The 21,915-nt window shown below is 41.1% G+C and overlaps 1 protein-coding gene across 1 annotated transcript in view; it reads right to left on the reverse strand.

The window, feature by feature from the left end:
• RIC1 (RIC1 homolog, RAB6A GEF complex partner 1) overlaps positions 1-21,915 on the reverse strand; it is a 75,489-nt gene that overhangs the window by 8,588 nt on the left and 44,986 nt on the right. Inside the window, exons 11-22 of the mRNA XM_015407473.1 lie at positions 21,222-21,374; positions 20,758-20,961; positions 20,067-20,105; positions 19,407-19,517; positions 16,130-16,219; positions 14,328-14,488; positions 13,494-13,632; positions 10,903-11,019; positions 8,046-8,774; positions 7,077-7,235; positions 5,559-5,695; positions 4,131-4,417 (exon numbers count right to left, since the gene is read on the reverse strand). Of these exons, the coding sequence (XP_015262959.1) occupies positions 4,131-4,417; positions 5,559-5,695; positions 7,077-7,235; positions 8,046-8,774; positions 10,903-11,019; positions 13,494-13,632; positions 14,328-14,488; positions 16,130-16,219; positions 19,407-19,517; positions 20,067-20,105; positions 20,758-20,961; positions 21,222-21,374 (2,326 nt within the window). The remainder of the gene's footprint in view (positions 1-4,130; positions 4,418-5,558; positions 5,696-7,076; positions 7,236-8,045; positions 8,775-10,902; positions 11,020-13,493; positions 13,633-14,327; positions 14,489-16,129; positions 16,220-19,406; positions 19,518-20,066; positions 20,106-20,757; positions 20,962-21,221; positions 21,375-21,915) is intronic.

The raw sequence follows: 21,915 nt of genomic DNA on the forward strand, positions 1-21,915 counted from the left end.
AAATGTAGCATTCTTAGTTGCTACCGGTTCCATGCACAGGGACTGCTACACAGGCACAGGTCAGGGGTCTCAATGCATGGATTAAAAAGTGGTGCTGGGGGGAAGGATTAGATTCGTTAGGCAGTGAGGAACTTTCTGGGACAACCTGAACTTGTACAAAAAAGATGAGCTTCACTTGAACCAAACGAGAACTAGGCTGCTGGTGCTAAATATCAAAAATTTGGTGAATCAGCTTTTATATTAATCCCAGGGGGAAAGACTACAGGGGGTGCCGAGAAAACAGTTCAGGACAAGGCAGTCCAAAGGGATGATTGCATAAACACTCTAGGTGATATTGAAGGAAGCATAACAGAACTTGAGAGTGAGCATAGGATGGCAAATGAGGGTCATATGTTGTGACGTAGGGACAGAGGGAGGCAACGGTTGCTGGAGAGGGAAACATGTTATAGGTGCCAATGCTAGAAGTCTCTGAGCCAAGATGGGAGAGCTGGAGTGCCTAGTGTTCAGTGACAATTTAAATATAGTAGGTATCTCAGAAACATGATGGAATAGAGAAAATCTATGGAATACAGCCATCCCAGGGTATAATCTCCATTGGCCAGACAGGGAGGAACTGGTTGGTGGGTGCTGCATTGTACATCAAAGAGGGCATAGAATCAAACACAATAGAAAACATTAAGAGAATGAACTCCTCAACAGAAGCGATATGGGTGGAGGTACTGTGCCCTAAGGGTTACTTAAAAGTGGGGGTGTACTATCGCCCACCTGATCAAACCCTTGAGGCTGATCTTAAGATGGAGAAGGAAATAAGGGAGGTGACTAAAGCAGATGATATTAAGATACTGGGAGACTCCATCGAACCTCACATTGACTGGGTAAACATGTGCTCAAGTCATGCTGCAGAAATGAGATTCCTAGTTATCATAAATGACTGTGCACTAGAACAGAAGATCACAGAGCCAACCAGAGAAGTAGTGATCTTGCACTTAGTTCTGATTGGGGCTCAAGACCTGGTAAGAGATGTGGAGGCTGTTGCACCAGTTGGGATCAGTGACCACAATACTATTAAGTTCAGCCTTCGGAGGTCAATAGCTCCCCTGAAAGAGAAACTAGGGATGTGCATTTGGTTCGTCTAAACAGAATGCACCCCCGAAAATGGCCCATTCAGGCCCCTTTCGGGCTGCTGTGGGCTGACTCACATTCTCTGTTCTGAATCAGCTTGCTGCCGAATTCGGCGGCAATTCGACCCCATTATATCCTATGGGCCATTTAAGTCAATGGCGAAAACATAGGGTATATTCTGGGGGCTGGAGGGGAGGGGGTTTGAGGGAGAGGCTCCAAACTCACAGGGTAGCTGCTGGATCCTCTCCCCAAGATACCAAGTTTCAAGAACATTGGACCAGGTGGTCCAATTCTATGGGCCCCCAAACAGGTTGCCCCCATCTCCTCCATTGTTCTCTATGGTGAGGAAAAAGTTACTTTTTCCCCACGGTGCTGTTAGTGGCTCTGGGAGGGAAGGGGTTTCAGGAAGATGCTCCAAATTTTCAGGGTAGTTTCAGGAGCCTCTCCCCACATACACCCCCATGTCCCAAAGCAATTGGACCAGTGGGCCCAATTCTATGTGCACCCAAACAGGTTACCCCCATTACCTCCATTGGTTCCAATAGGGAAACCCAGCCAGCAGCACTTAAGGCAGGCAAGCAGGCAGCACCCAGCAGTTAGACTCTCCCAGAGAATCTCAGGAAAAGTGAACTGCCTTTGGAGGTGCTTGTTTGCCATGAGAACAAGTGGCACACTCCAGAACAAGTGGCACTGTGGCAGTGCAAGTATGCCACAGTGCCCACACAGAAACCCCAAAAGACCAACAGGAACAACGTTTATACAGGCCCTGCCCTATATAAATTGATGGTGCAACTGCATTGGACCACTCACACCACACACACAAAAGACTATTTATAGCACTGGAAAAATGCAGAAAAGAGCAACTACAATGATAAGAGGAGGACACTTTCCCTATGAAGACTGACTGAGGGGTGACAAGGCTATGAGAGGTTTACAAGGCTATGCATGGAACAGAGCAGGCAGAGAAAGAAGTACTTTTTACCCTTTTTCACAAGACAAGAACTTGTGGGCACTCAATGAAATTGCTGAGCAGTCATGTTATAAGTTAGAACAGATGCAAGGAAGTACTTCTTCACCCAAACAGTGATTAACACATGGAATTCACTGCCACAGGAGGAGGTGGTGGTGGTGGCTGGCATACACAGCTTCCAAGTATAATTTGACAAACATACGGAGGCTGGAGCAGAGCAGTGGTCCATCAGTGGCTGGTGTTCAGGAGTTGTTTTTTTTAAAAAAAACTATAAGTAATTCAGTACTATTAAAAGTGAGGGGGTTGCCCCCCACAGCATCAGAGCATCACTTGCCCCAGAGACCAAGAGTTCCTTCTTATCTATAGCCACTAGCCACCAGTGTTAATCCATAGTGCCAGCAGCTACCCTACGGGTTTGGTTAGCCTCTCCCTCAAACCCCCCTCCCCTCCAGCCCCAAGAATATACTCTATGTTTTCGCCATTGACTTCAATGGCCCATAGGATATAATGGGGCCGAAATTGACTCCCCAATGGGCTCCTACTGCCGAAATTGACATGCAGGAGTCTTTCTGCTGGCCAAAATTGATTCTGCCAGATTCATCCAAATCCGAATCGGGCCAATTTTTTTTTTGCACACCCCTAAGGGAAACACAAGACAGCCAAATCCCTAGAAGATGCTTGGAAGCTATTTAGAACCACACTAACTGAAGCAGAGGTTAGGAAAGGGCACTGCCAAATCTAAAAGAATGCCTGTACGGTTAACAGCACAAGTCAAGAAAGCTATAAAAAGTAAAGAGGCTTTTTTTAAAAAAATGGAAGGTCTGCAGCAGTGAATTGAACAAAAGGAAGCACAGGTGCTGGCAAAAGAAATGTCAGTCAATAATTAGACATGCAAAAAGAGATTTTGAGAAGCAGGTTGCTAAAAGTATTAAAACAAACAATAAACATTTATTTAAATATATCTGGAGTAGGAAACCAGGCAGAGAAGCAACTAGGCCTTTGGGTGACAAAGGAATAAAGGGATTGATAAAGGAATATAGCAGAGAAGCTCAATGATTTTTTTGCTTCTGTGTTCACTGTGGAAAGTGTGGGGCCATGACATGGGTTTTCAGGAAGGGAGTCTGAAGAACTGAGTCAAACTGAGGTGGACCAGAGATGAAGTTCTAAACCTATTGGGGAAAATAAAAACTGATAAACCTCCAGGTACTGATGGCACAGACCCATAAGTGGAAGATGATGCACACTGGAACAAAATAATCCCAACTTCAAGTATAGGCTTAAAAGGGTCTGAACTTGTTGAGACTGAGAGGGAAATCTCGAGGTCATAGTAGATCACTCAATGAAAGTGTCAACCCAGTGTGTTGCTGCAGTAAAAAAGGAAAACTCAATGTTAGGGATTATTAGGAAAGGGATGGAAAATAAAACAGCCAATATTATAATGCTCCTGTATAGGTCTATGGTGCAGCCTCATTTGGAAAATTGTGTACAGTTCTGGTCACTGTATATCAAAAATGACACTAAAGGGCTGGAAAAAGTACAGAAGAGGGCAACCAAGATGATTAGGGAGCTGCAGCATCTTCCCTATAAGGAAAGGCTGAAGAGTCTGGGACTTCTCAGTTTAGAAAAGAGACTAACAAGGGTGGATGTGATAGAGGTCTACCAAATTATGTGTGGCGTGGAAAGAGTTGACACTTTTGTATTGCTTTCACAACGGGCTTTACTGCTAGTTTGTTATAAATCTACATTGGGTAACAAAATTCAAAATTTTAAGAAAGGCTTTTAATGGGAAAATGCAGGTTCACAGGAAAGGCTTCAAGAGGTCCAATCAATTAATTAACTGGCTACTCTAATGGTTTAAGTTCAACACCCCTTACCTGCATGTCAGTTTTGTACTGTAACACAAATTATGGAAGCTGCAGGAAATACAACTGGCTTGGAAATAAAGTGAAACAGAAAGAGCAAAGCATTTGAATTGTTCTTCCTCTACATTTGTGATTTTACTTCCTAATTTCTTAAGCAAAAACTGATGACCCAGTACCTGTTCTGTACTTTCCATTCTTGAGAGGTGAATTTATGGAGCAGACTGGAATAATTGGGAACGGCCAAAGAAAGTCATGGTGTAGTTTCTTCAGAGCTGTTACAAAATCTTCTACACGGGCAGCTCTGGTGCGCTCCTTACACAACCAGCCTATTAGCTCAAACCCCAACTGTGCAGCAAAGCAACCAAGATCCTTAAGCCTGATTTCTTCCAGGAGGCGGCGAGCATGTCGCCAGAGCATCATGTCAATGTACATGTTCTCAGCACAATCACTGTCCTTACTCCACCTTATGGAGAAAAAAAATAGTGCAAATGTGAATACAGAATTATATTTTTGCTATTACTTAGTTACACTTTTTTGCAGATCTGTAACAACTTCCAAAAATATTGGAGTAGCATTAGATTTTTAGAAAGATATTCAAACATTTCTTTTCTGTTATACAGGTAATACATAAAGCATAATACATATCACGTATTTGTAAAGAAAATTCCTTTCCTCCCCAGCTTTCAGCACTTTTCATTTCATACAATTCCATCATTTTCTTTAGAGGAGCACCTCATTGTTTCCAACATTCATAGCACTGCTGTAACATGAGGATAATTTGACCTGCAAGGAAATCAGCACCACAATGCTAAAGCCAGTCTGTAAACTGCTTAGGACATCCGTTAAGTTCCACTTCAGTATAACCTGGAAATATGCCAGAATAGGGCTACATTGGCAAAAAGGGTCAGAAATGGGAAGTACAAGGGAGGAGCAGTGATTAATTGGTTTCTAAACCATCTCTGTATCATTGTTAAACAACACCAGTGAAAACACCCATGTAAATTCAAACACTCCTGTTGAACTGAATGGGAGTGAAAAAGGCAGTTCCCCTCACCTATCTCCAGACATGATACAATTTAGAATAGCAGGTACATCTGCAGCTCTCCTAAGCCCTATATAAACCCCAACTAAGACAACAACAGCTCAGATGACTAGGTACACAGCATAAGACATCTCTCTGGCTCCATGTCTGGCACGTTTAGAGCACATGGGAATTGCAGAAACCGGCCAGAGCACAAAAAGGGGCACTTTGGGGAGGGGAGATGGAAAGCAAGAGATGCTGGGATGAATATTAGCATTCACTTGGTGTTTGCTTCCACCTATGGCTGATGCAGGTGTCAGTATGCATGCCAGTCTGATTTTCTGTGTCCAGTGGGACCATTCCTTTGCCTAAGACCAAATTACTGATTCGTATTTGATCAAATCTGGACGTACGACTATGGGCATCAGATCCAGCATTGCTTCTGAAGTATAATAATTTCACTGTCATGAAATACAGATAGATTCCTCTCAAAGAGCCACAAAGAAACTATTTTCTATTCAGCCAATGAAGAACATTTTACCATAATGCAAATGAGAAAATCTGGTGTCAAAACGACTGTTACCTTTTCCCAGAGGGACCAGATGGCATACTCAAGGTCTTTTGCAAGTTGAACTTGCCCGCTGGGATACCATCTCCAGACTGGGACAAACTAATGCTGCGATGTCTAAAGAACTCAAAGCCACCACTTGAACTAGGTTCCTACAAGAAGAACACATATTATGCTAAATATTGCACATCAGGGATAGGGAAGCCTGATGCATGACATCTAGAAAAAATACATACCAGTACTCCAAAGAAAAAAATTACCATTTATAGTTTATTGAAATTCATTTTTCAATTACATGCTTCATATATGATTACTGACATTTCTGTCTGGGGGAGCAGCCCTTGATTGGATCACTGAATACAGATTTTCATCATGAAAATAGTTTTTTATTATAGTTATTTTATTATATTCAACAGGCAAAGCTTTCTCACTCACTTGTTAAATACACACAACACAAAACTATTTAGACACAAAACTGTTTTAGAAATTCCATGACGGATAGTACTGCTACAGTAGGCAGAATGAATGGATTTCTTTCTCTAAAACAAGGCCATTTTAGCATCAAAAAACCCTTTTGTTTGCAAGTACTCTTATAATTTACTGATGCACTCTTTTCATCTTCTGCATCCTGTAAAGAAGTCTCACACAGTATACAGACTTACAGCTTGGGATCCATGATACCATGCTTTCCCACAGTTATACAACCCCAAATCTATTCCTCTCCACACTGGAGGCTACATTAATGCTGAGGACAGCTGTACATTGCTTTACCTATAGGTTTCCGGTGTGTGTGTATGTGTGATAATTTACACGCATAGACTTTATTAACCCTCATTAGAGTATGGATCCCAACCTCAATGTTACACCTACAAAGGAAGAAAACGGAGGCTGAAAGAGAAACAAAAAGTATAGTATTTTAAGTTTTAAGTAACCAGTATGTGAAGCTATACATCTGCACCATATGAACTACTCAATGTTACCCCAACCTACAAAGGAAGAAAACTGAGGCTGAAAGAGAAACGAAAAGTACAGTATTTTAAGTTTTAAGTAACCAGTATGTGAAGCTATACATCTGCACCATATGAACTGTAGAAGCACTAGCCGCCTTACACTTTGTTTGATTCCTGGTGCATGAATGCATACGAAAGCCTTGACTCTTTTCATCAACTGAAGATTTTTTCAATGCTCAAAAATAATGTATGTAGGTTTGTGGGTGCTTCCATTCCTGGACAGGAGGTCTCTCTGATTTTTAATTATTTCCCTTTGTCCACTGAAGCCTTCCAGATTACATGCCATGATTCACTGACGTGTCCCCTGACCCTCAAGAGTATCTTTTCAGAGGGCACAGGAGGCTGTAGAAGGCAGGGGGGAGACAGCTAAGCCAGTGTTGAGTATTTTATTAACCACTTCTTTGTATATATGCTCAAGGGAACTTGTAAATTTGCCTTACCCATTTTAAATTAAGTGGAAGAAATCCCTTTTGTGATAATTACCCAACATAGCTATGACAGATATATAACGTTACTAACAAACCTGAGTTGTTGGTGTAGGAGGTGGTGTCTCCGGTTCTCCAGAGCCAATGGCTTTCAGAAACCTGATCATATGCCGACAAAGATCCCACTTCCCCTGTTCCAAAGCAGTATTGAATAGCAGTGTTGCATGCTGCCTACTAACAGCTGGAACCTCCATATTCTACAAGTGACACAAAACGCTTTTAAACAGATACCACCAATGTGTGCAATAAAATACATTTCTCCCAGATCAATCAAGAAACTTCACTCCTGTGAAGGAAACTCCACCTCCCCCCTCAAATGAAGGCTTACAGGTAAAAATGCTCATTCTAATAATTAAGAATGGAGTGGACCCTACCCCTATCCTACCTCATTCCACTGAGCAAGGTTTATTAATTAATTAAAATATTAATACTCCACCATTCCTTTTGGCTCAAATTTGGAGCTTACTAACAGTATGACAGGACCTACAGCGCTAACTGATGCTGGCTCTATTCAGGCATTTGGTTCCTATCAAGATATTGCTGGTAGGAGCAAATGGGACTGGCAGCAGGACTGTGACCCAGCCAAGATGGAACGCCTATTGCACTAACTAGTGCTTCCGTATGGGAGTTTCCCAGAGGCAACTGCACAGGAGATCAGGCTTTGAATCACTGGTAAAGGCAAAAACACTACTAACTTTGGCATTCTCCCTTTTGCGTCTCCCAGAAGCTTTTATTTAATGCTTTCTGAATATAGATAACATTTCCTTTGGTGTAGCATGCTTACACCAAAGCCTTTTTTTCAAGTCAAATCAATCTTTATTGCATTAGCAACAGAATGCCATAACAGCTAAAAGTAACAATAAAAAACCTCGACAGAACACAAACCATAAAAAGTACATTGCATAAATCCTTTTTTCAACAAAATGATACATTTATTTATATTCTGCTCTTCCCGTGAATGGGTTCAGAGCGGATCACATCATAAGTGGATAAAAACATACTGTTACCTGTAAGATAATAAGGTAAGAGGCAGCTGTGTCTAAGTCCTGGGCCATTAAGCACTCTTCAAACAAGTCCTTTGGGTTTCCAACAGCAGCAAAAAGGTAATTCCACAGGGCATATTCTGTCTTCCTAGCACAGTGAACAACTGTCTGCAGGAAAAGGGGGAATTCTGTAATGAATTTAGCCACAGTGGGAAGGAGAGGATCAGGAATGGGTTCCCGTGAGGTAGCTTCTTCTTCCAGCACTTCATGAAGCATCAGTTCTAGTACATGAGGAAAGTACGGCAACGTGGCACAGGAGTGAGCCAAAAGCAAGGCTTGTTCACCTAGGTTCTTTACCAAAAGCTGGCGTAGAATGTGATGGAGGTAGATCTGAGATGTTCTCTCAACAATACAGAAAGGGAAGAGAACCTCTATGTGTTCCATAGCACTGCTGTGAGCGTATAAGCAGTCATAGAGTACAGTGTCATTGACAGCACCAAGAACCAAGGCATCTTCAAACAGGACAGCCAAGGGGTATATGTTAATGTGGAAAGGCAGCATAATCCGTCTTGACAGAAAGGAATGTGGTTTACGGTGGTCCCTGGGAAACAAAGGAAGCCAAACTTTCATGCCTGATCCACCACAGCTGAGCCACAGGGCCTCCATTAAGTGCCGTTTCTGTTTGTTAGAACGGCATGTAGTCCAAACATTTTCAACAGATTGGGCAAGTACAACTGGAGCACAAAATGGCAGCTAAAAAACAAAACAAAACACCAAATTTATTAAAGGTTTCTCCTACTTTCAGACACATTCTTAAAAAACAAATATGGAAGGGAAGGGGTCTGTAATCAGAACAACTGAACAGTGCTCAATGTGATTTATATTAGAAGTTGGTGCTGAAACAATCTACAGTTCTGTACAAACCACACTGAAGCCATACCTCTGTAAAACCCCGTAAGTGCATAAAAGCCTGCTAGATCAGACCAGTGGTCCATCTCATCCAACATACTGTTTCACACAGTGGCCAACCAGTTACTCAAGAGGGCCAACAACAGGGCATTGAGGTCAAGGCCCTCCCCAATGCTGCCTTTGAGCACTGGTAATCAGAAGTTTGCTGCCTCTGTATACAGAAGTTCCTTTTAGTGGCTAGTAAATATGGATGGTCCTCTCCTCCATGAATATGTATAAGCTTTCTAATGCTCATGGCCATGACTACCTCTACTGGCTGTAAATTCCAAAGTTTAATTACTCATTGAGCAAAGAAGTATTTCATTTTGTTTGTCCTGAACCTCCATAAATTTAGCCAAGCTCCAAGTACTTTTGCAAGCCTATCAAGGTGAAGAACTACAACAAAACATTCCCTTCCAATCTGATTTCAAGCCTGGTTATATGACTGAAATGCCTTGGTCACCCTGGTGAATGACCTGCACCAGGAGAAGACCCTGCTAATTCTCCTGGACCTCTCAGTGGCTTTTTAAACCACAGATCATGCTATCCTTCTGCACCATCTTTCAGGACTGGGAGGCACTGTTTCTGCAGTGGTTTTGGACCTACCTTGAAGGTAGATTTCAGATACCGGTATTGGGGGACTGCTGCTCAACCCTCTGGCCTACAGGGTCCCACAAAATTCCATCTTTACCCTAATGCTTTTTAACATTTACATAAAGCTGCTGGGAGAGGTCACCTGGAGACCTGGGCTGAGTTGCCACCAACATGCAGATGACACTCAGCTCTATCATGCACATTCAAGGAGATCTTAGGGAGGCTGTGGAAATTGTGAGCAGGTCCTGGCACGTGGCAGGGGGCTGACCCAGGAACTAGAGTATCTGTTGTTTGGGTGGAGTTGTACTATATCTCCAAAAGGAGCCCATTCACAGAACTTTGGTACTGCTGGACCTGGGCCTCCTGTTGGATAAGAAGGTGGCAGCAGTGGCCAGGGGTGCCTTTCACTAGCTTTGGCCCTTCCTGGGAGGGAAAGATCTTATCACTGTGGTTCATGCCAGTTTGCTAAAGGCCTAATTTCCCCCAGTTTGCTGAAGACCCAATTCAAGGTGCTAGTATTGACCTTATATGGCTTGGATTTGGCATACCCACCCCATCTACTCTGGTCATCTTTGGATGCTCTGCTTCAAGTGCTCCTGCCATCTGAGGCTAGATGGGTGGGCCTTCTCAGTCATGGTGCTGAACCTTCAGAACTCCCTCCCCAGAGAAATTCATCTATTACCCTTTACTGTTGACTTCCGCCAGCAGCTGAAGACTTTTTAAAATTTGTTTGGTGTCCCTCCACAAACTGTTATTGGCCCTCCCCCCGGCTGTGTTGTGAATGTATGTTTTATTGAATTGTTTAGTGTGTGTGTGCATACACACACACATATAAAATTCTGTTTTAATGTCTTGATTATTTCATGTTGAAAAGTTTTTATATTTGCTGTACTGGGGGCCCTGTTTGGGAGAAAATCAGAACAGAAATGTTTTAAATAAATTAATATGGATTATAGTATGTTTATCAAGCCCCTTTTCTTGTTCCTGTTTCTGAAGCTTACACCCACCTTTCACACAATTACTTGTGTTTTCAAGGCAAAAGTGTTTACACATAAAAGGCTTTGCATACTACTAGTTTAGCTCTAGTCTTCAAAGTAGCAATAAGTAAGGCAACGGTATTAAGAACTAATTTGAAAAACAGGCCATAATAAGAATATGCAGTGAAAGAGGTTACGAAAACTGGCTTTTAAATACAATCCAAGAACATTAAAAAAAATTCTAGCCACTTTATGAAAAATTGACACCCTGCTCTGTAAACTGTGATTACTCAGATTCACTTTGCATGTTTCCTCTATAGTCTGTACAGATACGGCATACATTCTCAAGAGTTGTAACTTACAAGTTTCCTTTGGTTGGGACTACTGTCCTTTTCTCGTATCTGTGGCCCAGATCGATCCCTTTGCACCATAATTAGCTGTCCTGCTAAGTTTAACATAATGCTCTCTGCTTCACAGGCCTTAAAAAAGGAATTAAATCACTTTTTCAGCATTGCAGAATCTATTAACTATATACTGATGTATAAAATGCATTTATGACAGCACAAATAAAGTATTTGAGCATGAATACCAAGTACTGCTAAATTAGATAAAACAAGTCTCTACCTGCAAGACCGTGTTAATTTTACATTCTAGCACAAACTGAAGAGGGAGCTAGTAGAGAAAGGAGATGCTCAGCAGCCTATGTCTATGAAGTCTGAATATGGTTAAGGAAAGAGATCATGTTTACACAGAAATATTATATCTTGAAAGAGTATCAAATAAATAAGACCAAAGTTTTGCACTAAACTATCATCCCAGTCAATAACCATACTTCATTTTTACCAGGCTTGTTAGTTTAACTATTTAAGTTTTTTCCCATTTTAAGACACTCATCAATTGGAGGAAATTTCCCTAACACACAGTACACTAATTCAGTCTCACATGTTTCAAGTACCCTGCCATTCAGTCTCCTAGAAAATTTTGCAAAACTGTTTGCATTCTTGCAAACATGTGTAAATTCACATCCCCTACCAACCTTTAAAGCAAAACTGATGAATAAAGCAACTTTAAAGTAGTTTTTGTTACTAGTCTGTCAGGAATTAGCCATGACATGTCATTCTATAATGTATTAACAATTCGTGTACATATACCGTGGACTCAAGTTTGAACACGTTTTAGTGGCAATTAAACCTGCTCCATTTCACTCTCATTATACTATTTATTAGATAAATGCTACCCAGTGAAATTCCTGTTCCATGGAAGTAATATTGTTGCTTGGCAAGACTCTGCATCTGGTTTTATTTACTGATCAACACCATTAAATAAGCAAATGCCATTAAAATGTTTGTTGAAGTCATATATCATCCAACACAGTATGACCATCCCATGCTATTGTACTTATAAAGTAAATGAATCCAAGGAAGATGACAGTTGTATTCCCCTACCAGTCTACACAGCCAATGTTTACCTTCTGAATATGCATCTATAAAGTGCATACATTTGACAAGCATACTAACATTTTGGGACAATTTTCCAGAAATATGTAATTTTGGTTAAAAATGATGAACAGGTTTTCTTAATGCCATAAATTTAAAATTCTGAATTAAATATTGTTTAGCAAGATGAATTCTCACCAGAAGTCCTAGAAAATTTTAATTCAAATGGCAGAACTGTTTTGCAAAAATCTGGTGAACAACCCTAATTTTCAGTTCTGGTAACAATATATGGCCATGGATTCAATCCTGCTTTTCGTAAGAGCCCAGAGATGACATTTGGGATTTGCATCTATGTGCATTCAGAAGGATGTCATTTTCACCAATAGGATCGTACAAAATATGTAAGAAGGATAGTCATATCTTGCATAAATGAAGATTCCTGAAGAAATTTTTCATCAGTTTCAGCAGAGCAGAGCAAGTGAATTAGCTAAAGGCTCAGATGGAAGGATCAGCCAGGTTGATCCTGACCACTATCAATACTACTTGGGGGGGGGATTGTAGGAATTACAACAACATGTTCGGCACTCAGCAGGTTTGCTCCTTCATTCAATTTATGAGCCCCCAACTGTGGACCAACCAAGGGTAATATTTGCATTGGAACTGGGATCAAGTGAACTGCAACATTAATTCTTAAAAGAAAAGAGAACTGCAGTGTAATGTAAAGTGCTCCAGATTTTAAAAACATTCAAAATATTTATCATTTTTGATCACACTTCTCTAAACACTTGAAGAAGCCCATAAAAATATACAAAATCCCAATAAAACAAATTAGAAAAATTACAAGTAATCAAAACGGTCTAACAAAATCCAATGTTCTTGCAGCCAGAAACAAGCCCATACAAAAATGCACTGAATCTAATCTGGGACTCAGCCAAGAAAAGCTTCTGAAACAAAGTTGCTTTACACAGTTTGCAAAAGTGAACTAGAGATGCCCTGCACACTTCCTGGAACAATCACAGAGAATGCCATTGATCTAATGAAGGATGATCATACCTCCCAATGGGAGGAAATTTCCAACAAAAATGTTGAGTTGAGTGAAGTTGAAGGTGCTCTATATAGAGGCAGTTCTTCATGCAGATGCAATTGGTTCTCTTTTTTCTTTCACAGTACATGGAAGGTGAAGCTGAGCTTGGAAAATGGTATGCACATTCAAAATAAGTAGAAAAATGGGGTTACCAACTTTTTACCCCCAAATATTTTTACAATTTCTTCAGGAAATCTGTCACCTGAGGCATTGGTTCTCATAATGAAAATAACAAAACTGAGCTATGTAAAAAAGCATTTTTGACCTCAGTACATTCCAGTTAGGTGGAAAAAGTGCCCGCCTATATTGTTCTTTCAGAGAATTTGTCCCAAATTCTCTAACCTGTGGAACATCATCAAAGATTTGTCAGCTAGTACAACATTATTTAAATATTAATTCTCTGCAGTTTTGAGACAGTGGGTGTGTAAAGTACCTGCTGTGGCATTTTCAAGCTGATGCCAGTCTCTGTTCTCACAGATGTCAAAGTAACAGACACAACAAGAAAGGGATGAGGAATATAACGTGACATCGAAACCTCCTGAAGAACTTGAATACTGGCAGTCGGATTTGGACTGTAAGGCCAAGACAAAATTGTGAGAAGTTATTAGTTCTACATCAGAATAATTATAGCCAACAGTTGAAGGGAACAATCTTCCAATAATTTATAAATTTGTTAATACTTAGATTCTCTCAGATTATCATTAAAACCAACACTAGGTAATACTCTAGGTAATTGTTTCTTAGGTCTTATTTAAGCAGAAAGTAAGACAGGAGAGTGTTAGTAATATTTTCTGCCAATTAGTTACTAAACAAAATTTCATTTTGACAGGTAAAACTAACTGCCAAACCCTACTGACACATAACACTTAAATTTTATGGTATCTTTAACATGAGATGACTAGCCATTGCTCTTCAAGAAGCTGACACTGTGAGAGTGCTAAGAGACTGCTAAGGGCCCACTTCTTTAGGGTCCATTCTTTAAGGAAGTTAGATTAGATCAAAGTACAATGACAAAGAAGTCCACAATTGCGTGCCATACTTTGAAAGCTTGTCTCAGTATTATTACAACACTCATATCTTGTAGAAGTTACCTGCTTTTTAAAATATACTCTTAACTGCAAGGATATAAAAGGAAACCATCTTCATTCTTACAACACTATTAGTATTACTGATCCTTAAGCTCTAAAATTACAGGGCAAGTATTAAATTTTCACACAAATAATGTAAGAAAGTAGACTATAGAATGACTAATTCATGCTATACTCACCCATCAGATTTTCTTTCAATACTGTAAAGGCAAATAGAACAGTCTGCTCTGAACAATATTATTATGTCCCGAAAAACACTGAGCAGTAATGTTTCTGCCTGGACTTTGGTGATATGAGCAAATGCGTTGTCCAGATTGGCTGTTCGCAAATATACTCTTAACTGCAAGAACATGAAAGGAAACAATCTACATCTTTACAGCACAACTAATATTACTGATCTTTAAGCTCTAAGCAGATAATGAGCATGTCCTAGGTGGATTACAACATGGAACGAAGAGGTACACTCAGTTGAAGGTACCCAACAAATACTAAGCTAACACGATTTCCACAATTGGCTATCAAAAGTACAGACAGGAAGTCTGAAAATGTTTACCAATACTCAGTGACAACCACACTCCAAAGAAACTTGATAAACATCTAATTTACATGCTTGGGTTAGTAGAGCCTAGGACTGACACAGACCATCAGATATAACCTGGCCTTTGACAAATTCTGCCCTACCTACATCCTATTACTTCTCTTTTTTTCACCAGTTGGAATTATGTCTTTTCAGCAACTGGAAGTATGTCAAGATACTTCCTTTCCTCAGTCCCCTAGCTTCCCCACAGTTCTTCATTCAGTTCTCCGTGCTATTGCTTTATGAGCTAGATACATTAAATTCCTTTCCTCAAAGTATTCTTCTCCACCAGAATCTCTGAAAATCTACTAGGTAACCCCACCCCCCAACAGCACTAAATACTTCAGTTCTCTTGAGCCTGCATGTTACTCCCCCATTAGCAATGTGAAGATGAAGTAGCAGTTTGATTGATATATCTTATTATGTCTTAATATAATAAAACCCTTTGATGATCACTAGAGGGAAGAAATCTCAATTTCATATTGAGGCGTGAAACCATTACAGAACCAAAACTGAGTTAATGACCTGTATGGTCATGTTAGGAAATGATTCACATGCGCCCTTCTCCACTTCTGTAGCCAGTGGTTGGATTCTAATGGGAAAGGGCCCCCTCTTTTACAGGACACTGCTTATCTCAGTCAATCAACAGTTAAAAGGATACAGCTTCTTTGTAGTTTTTCATACCATACATTCAAATTTCCTGTTAAACTCATAGTCCAGCAAAATATCTGACTTTGATTACTGTATTTTTGAGGGAGGATAATTTTCTAATCTCTGATTTAAAAATCAGAGAATAAGGTTGGAAGGTAAGAGCACTGTGCTTAAGCACAAAATAAATTTCATTTCCTATCTTTGTTTACATATTGAACTCAGAGTCCAAATGTCCTCAATTTTCTGAGAATTCCAGTCTTTGACTTGATGAGTTAAGGCTCCCTAGTTGGGCAATCTAAATTTCCTAAGATGTAATAATTGACAGTCATGGGAACAATTCATACTAAACTGTCCATGTCTAAATTTACAGCAATGTAGAGAAAGATTACCGTGAAACAGGCAATGTACACAAGAGTTGACTCATACCAGGTAATCAAACCATAGAGACTGCTGCTAGCTTGCCATGTACAAAGCTCAGTCCATGGTACCCTCTTTCCATATGCACTCATCCTCAGACACCATTGCATACAGAAATTTGATAATATGAACAGCTCCTTAAAAGGAAACTAAGCCTTTGCTTAGCAACAATCTTAAAGAGAATAAAGGTGAAAGTAACCTGGGAGAATGTCAGAAAATTCTAGTTTAAACTTTGTCAGAACTTAAGGGTTTATATAATTTCTCTCAGTAGACATTTCTGAAGAGCACAGAATAAATGAGACAGCAAATTATTTTTTCTTAAGACCCATGCCTCACCTCTTCTTGGCGGTCACTTAAATTATAACATGCAGTAACAATGAAATCATTCCACCATACTAAGCCACCAGTCACAGTCATGGTTTGTTCCTTAAAGAAAACAAAAGGTAAGGAGTAATTATAATTTTTTTTCTAAAATGAATAATATATCTTTTAACATTTATGGATACACTGTCAGAATGAAGGTCAGCATCTTTGTAAATTATGTCCATCATTGCACAGCTATTTTAAAAGTTAGCAATAGTAGGAAAGCTGAACTCAAACACAATTTGAGATGTTGTTTGGTGGATATACATTAATACAAAAAAATGGGAATCCCAAGATATGGGTTAATCAGCTTTACTTGTTTTTGCCGATATATGTTAGCACAAAATCTGTGCTTGATGTGAAGCGCTTACAAAAAAATGTGATGGCTTAAATCCATTTCCCTTTTTCTCTGGATGAAGATGGCCCCTTTGCTGCTGCTGTGACTGATTTTAGATGGAGACCATCTAATGAGCAACTGAAGTGAGAAGCCAGAAGAATGAGAAACACTCAGACCTCATCACACCCATGGTAGCAGAGAGTGTGATGCTGCCTGGCTAAACTGAATGATGGTCATCTGATGACTTGTTCCTTCGGCAAATCTGTCATTCATTCCAAAACACAACTGTACAAGAATTGTCAGTTACTTCAGGCTACAAAAGAGGCAAAGTGTGGGACAGCTGTGCCCCATTTGTTGCTTAGAGCCTCTCTCGCCTTTCAAGCAACAGTCTATCAACAAGGACCCACCTGCTGGTCAAAGAACTGACCTCACCGCCTTTCCAGCAAAAACCTCACTTTGAACAGCCAGTCATCTTTCCTTATATATAACTGAGTAGTGAGGTGGCACTTTCTGAACATTCCACACACTCCTAAATCAGTTGGCTCCGTGATGTGTCACTCAGAAGCTGTCCCTATCCACTGGCTGCATTGCCTGACTCCCACCCACAGTGCGCTCCATCAGCCATTGGCCCGTCAGCTGCCTCTCAAGAGTACTTGCGTGACGCTGGCTGGGTGCTGGGTCTGCTCCTCTTCCCCGCCCACTCCAGTCACTGTTCCCTGTCAGAATACCCTCTCTCGCTTGAGGAACACACTTCGCCTGCTTGGCACCTCTCTGGAACTAACTTTTCCCTCAGTGGCTGTTGGTAGGCAACAAAGCTTGGTTCTCTCAGTAAAAAGACAAAGGAATGAAACCCTTTCCATGCCTTTGTGAGGAACTCATTGGGGCCAGTCCTGACTAGGGTTGCCAGCTCCAGGTTGGGAAATTCCTGCTGAGTCCTTCCGCCCCCCCCAACGCTGCCCTCCACAGGATCCACCCCCCAAAACTCCAGGTATTTCCCTACTCAGACTTGGGAACCCTACTTTCCCCATAGTGCCTGTTGCTAGGCAACCAAGCTTGGTTCTGTCAGTAAAAGGCCCTTTCCACACCTATTTTGGCCTTTGGGAGAAAACTCATTGGGGTCAGTCCTGACTAGGGTTGCCAGCTACGGGTAGGGAGATTCTGTGTCTAAGGAAGCCAGAGTCTGGGGAGGGGAGAAACTTCAGCCGAACAGAATGCTATAGAGGCCACCTTCCAAAGCAGTTAATTTTCTCCAGAGGAAGAGAGAGATCTGTTGTCTGGAGTTCAGTTGTGATACCTGGCAATCTTCAGGCTCCACCTAGATGTAGCAGTCAGTCCTTCAGAGCAGGGTCTGCTAGACCCAGGTTCTTGCTGTAGAAGCTGAGTGGGTGACTTTGAACTAGTCACAGACTTTCAGCCTAACCTACCTCACAGGGCTGTTGTGCAAGTCAAAAGGGGGAGAGGAGAATGATGTAAACTGCTTTGGTCCCCATTGCAGAGAAAGACTACGTTTCCTCCTGGGGAACCATTGTTGCTAATCTCTAGGTAAATCACTTAGAATTACAACTGTTCTCCAGATGGCAGAGATCAGTTCCCCTGGAGAAAATGGTGGACTCTGTGTCCTTATACTCTGCTGAGATGGCCCCCCTGTGACAGCCAATGTGATGTGGCAGGGGTTCAGAGCACGGTAGAGGCTGCAGTTGTGGGGGGGAATGGAAAGCTGAAGAGTAAGGGGGAAATAAAGGTAGGTTGATGCTTGGCTGGGAAGGAGATAGCGTTGCCACAGACTCTACCCTCCAAACCAGCCACTTCCTCCTGGGTTACAATTGTTGCCAATCACCAGGTGAGGGCTGGATATCACTCAAAATTACAACTGCTCTCCAGGAGGGAGGGCAGAATTCAGCTGAAGGGAACGATAACGGTAGGTTAATGGCTAGCTGGGAAGAAGATGGGGTTGCCAACGATAACGGTAGGTTGATGGCTAGCTGGGAAGAAGATGGGGTTGCCAACTCCAGGTTAGGGAATTCCTGGGGATTTGAGGGGTGGAGCCTGGAGAGGGTGGGGTTTGAGAAGGGGTTGGACCTCAGACAGGTAGAATGCCATAGACTCCACCCTCAAAACCAGCCATTTCCTCCTGGATAACAATTGTTGCCAATCTCCAGGTGAGGGCTGGAGAGCACTCAAAATTACAACTGCTCTTCAGGTAGCAGAGATCAGTTCCTCTGGAGAAACTTTGTGTCATTATACCCTGTAGAGGTCGCCACAGCAAATTGACGATGAATGCCCAAGGCCAGGGCACTCTCCCAGAGCCTCTTTCTAGAGCTAGTTGTATTTATTTCCACAACGAGCCTTATTCCTAGTTCTCTATAAAGATGGATCCAAAGAACCATCAGCAGAGCACTAACATAATGGACTTTTCACACACTGCCTTCATGCTGATGCCCCTGTACCAGTCAAAAAGAATCTCACAAGGGTTTGGAGAAGGGATGCGGTGTGAATATGCCATACAGAAGGAGAAATGGCAGAAATTGCTCCCCTCTTGTGGAAGTGGAAACACTCTTCCACTTGTGAAAATGGGTGTTACTACCCTGTATGGCTACAAACAGATTTGCTATTTTAAGGACCTTTAAGAAGTTATTAAGGACACAATAAAGCCTCTTTCTTATTGGTTTTTTTCCTCCCAAGACAAAAAATAACAGTCGCTACCTTAAAAGTGAGAGATAAAGCCAAGCATACAAATAAATACTTTTCTCCATAGTTTCGAGTGTAACTGAACTTCCCACATGTGAGGAACTCTGGCTGCATAAAAATGGACAAGCAGCAGTGTACAACTAGAATTTAACCTCTACATAAATTGGAAGCAGCATTTTTCAAACAGCAATAGATTTATTCCCTTTCTCCTCTAACAACACTCACCTGGGTGATGTTTCCAAATAACTTCCATTTTTTGGAAAGTAAAGAATAATGTGCAAAACCAAACTTGCCAACTACAGCGACATTCTGTCCCAACTTATCTATGGCTGAAAACTGTTCAGGAAGGGGGAAGATATAAAACAACTTGTCAGAGTCTTAACAGAAATAATACGGTACCAGTTCAGTGCTTGCCATATTTGATTTAATGCAAATAAAATCCCCAAACGCTCAGGTTTTCTAATTCCATGCAACCCAGGGGTCACCATCCTCTTCTTTAACGACAGCTATTTTTAATTTTTTTTTAAAAAAGCAACTCCTTCCCCAGCATGTTACCAAGTTTTGTTCTCTCTTAGAAATGGAAGAAGGACTAGGAAGAGAACCAGGAAAGAAGTTGTCAGCTAAGTAGCACAGAGAAAAATTCTATGCAATAAAAGCTTTTCTATAAAAGCCTACAGCAGATCTTTTTGCAATGTTTCCCTGGGTCTTCTAGGGGGTGTATAAGCCACTCTGCGGCAGCCAATGAGCTACTGGGCCACTCACATGCTACCTGCTGGAGATCCCTGATCTGATGTCAGTAACAGTTCCCTAATAATTTCTGCAGTAATTGCTTTACATGTAAAAACTCTAAAAGGTATAAAATACAAAGATCTTAAAATAACTCACCCGTATAGGCCAATTGATCTCTAGATAGGTACTGTGAATCTTTAAAAACAAAAAGAAGCATTACAGACCAATGAAATTTAAAATTCCTGCAACTTATTAAAGTCAACCCCTTCATTTCATTTTTGAAACCCAACAAGGTTTCAAACTCATACTCTGCTTTTCAATTTGCTATGCGGACATTCAACATGTAGACAAACATTTGGAATGGTACTTTGTGACCCATGGCATGGTCTACCTACTTTGGTCCCCAACTTTTAACTGGAATGCATAGAAGCCTTTCATGCAGTTAAAAAAAGATTAGGTCATGGAAAACTGCACAAGTTCAGTTCTATATAATATTAAAGCTATTTCTTAAAATACTGAAAACTACATATGTACAAAAAGCACAACTTAGTTCTTTATTCATGAACAGCTAAAAATTAAATGTTGTAAAACCTTTAAATCTTCACCTTATTAAGAAGAGCATACTGAAACACATACACACAATTTCATTTAAATCCTGATTTAGCACAAGTGCTTCATTATTGCATATGTTATTAAGTCTCTAATGCAGGTCCAAGAGAGACTTGGCAACCCAGACTTTGAAACCCAAAAAGATTCTGACAAGCATAATGCAAATGGGGTTATTTGACACCAAAGTAAAAGAAAGATGAAGACAAGGAAGTGGTAAAATGCCAAAGAGAACAGTTACCTGTACAACATGCCAATGTCTGTGCCCTAATAAAGTGCTTAAACCCTGAGAATCTAAGTTCCCATCTGAAAACTGGCCTCTTTCTCGAATGACCTTATGTTCAGAGTGTGCTGTGGAACTTCTAGGATTCTGACTTTGTATTGCATCACCACAGTTCAAGTACAAGCGATCTTCTCCCTGGAGGAGGACCTGTTCCTGATTGCTCTAGGAATAAAACCAATACTTCAAGTTAGCAAACAGTGTGAATAGTAATGGAACAACACAGCAACTAAAAGAAAAACTGCTCAAGTTAATTGTTTTAAAGCAGCACTAATGTTTATGATCATGCACAATATTATTACTAGGGTGAACTCTAACAAGAGTATCATTCTGTGAACAATAACATCTTTGCCTAAGAGGCACTAAGCATGATCTAGTACCACAATACACAAACCTTAAGCACACAAAGATTTATGTATACTTACTATGCAAGGGTTAATGGTGAGTGCACTCTTGATGAACTGGAACTGCAAAATGCCAAACTGCTTGGCTTCATTTTTGCATGCTTTCTCTGGCATTATGTTTCCAGAATTACTTGCATCGATCACCCATAAGTGATAGCCTTCTGATCCCCAACTCTGGGAAAAAAAGAAACATTCTTATCAATTATCAAAAATTAATGAAAGGTACAACAGGGAAGGGATATTCTAAGTCATGGGTGTCAAACATGCAGCCTGTGGGCTAGATCAGGCCCCTGGAGGGTTTCTATCAGGCCCGCAGTGGAACTAGCTGTCTCCTGCTGCTTCTTCCAGTTCTGCTGCTGCATTGTTGCCTGCTTTGCCGTACTCTCTCAATCACTCAGGAGAGATAGCTAGGCAAGCTTCTGTTCCCTGCACTGGCTGAGGCTCCTCCCCATCCCAGGGGGAGAGAGGGAACAAGCCAGAACTTGCTTCCTGGCCAAGCCTTTCTTCCCCTCTAATGGCTGAGGCTCCTCCCCTTTCTCCTGCCTTGCTATGCTTGGGTGCCTCAATTACACGGGAGAAATACAAAGCACCTTTGAGACCAACAAAGTCTTATCCAAGGTATGAGCTTTTGTGTGCCTTGCTCGTTATGCTGTGGCTCTCCTGGGTGCAACTAGGTCCCAGCCCCCTTTCCACTGTATTCATGCCCTCATGATAC

This window comes from Gekko japonicus, unplaced genomic scaffold (assembly GCF_001447785.1).
Source record: "Gekko japonicus isolate JY-2015 unplaced genomic scaffold, Gekko_japonicus_V1.1 scaffold667, whole genome shotgun sequence".
In the NCBI taxonomy this organism is placed as follows: Eukaryota; Metazoa; Chordata; class Lepidosauria; order Squamata; family Gekkonidae; genus Gekko; species Gekko japonicus.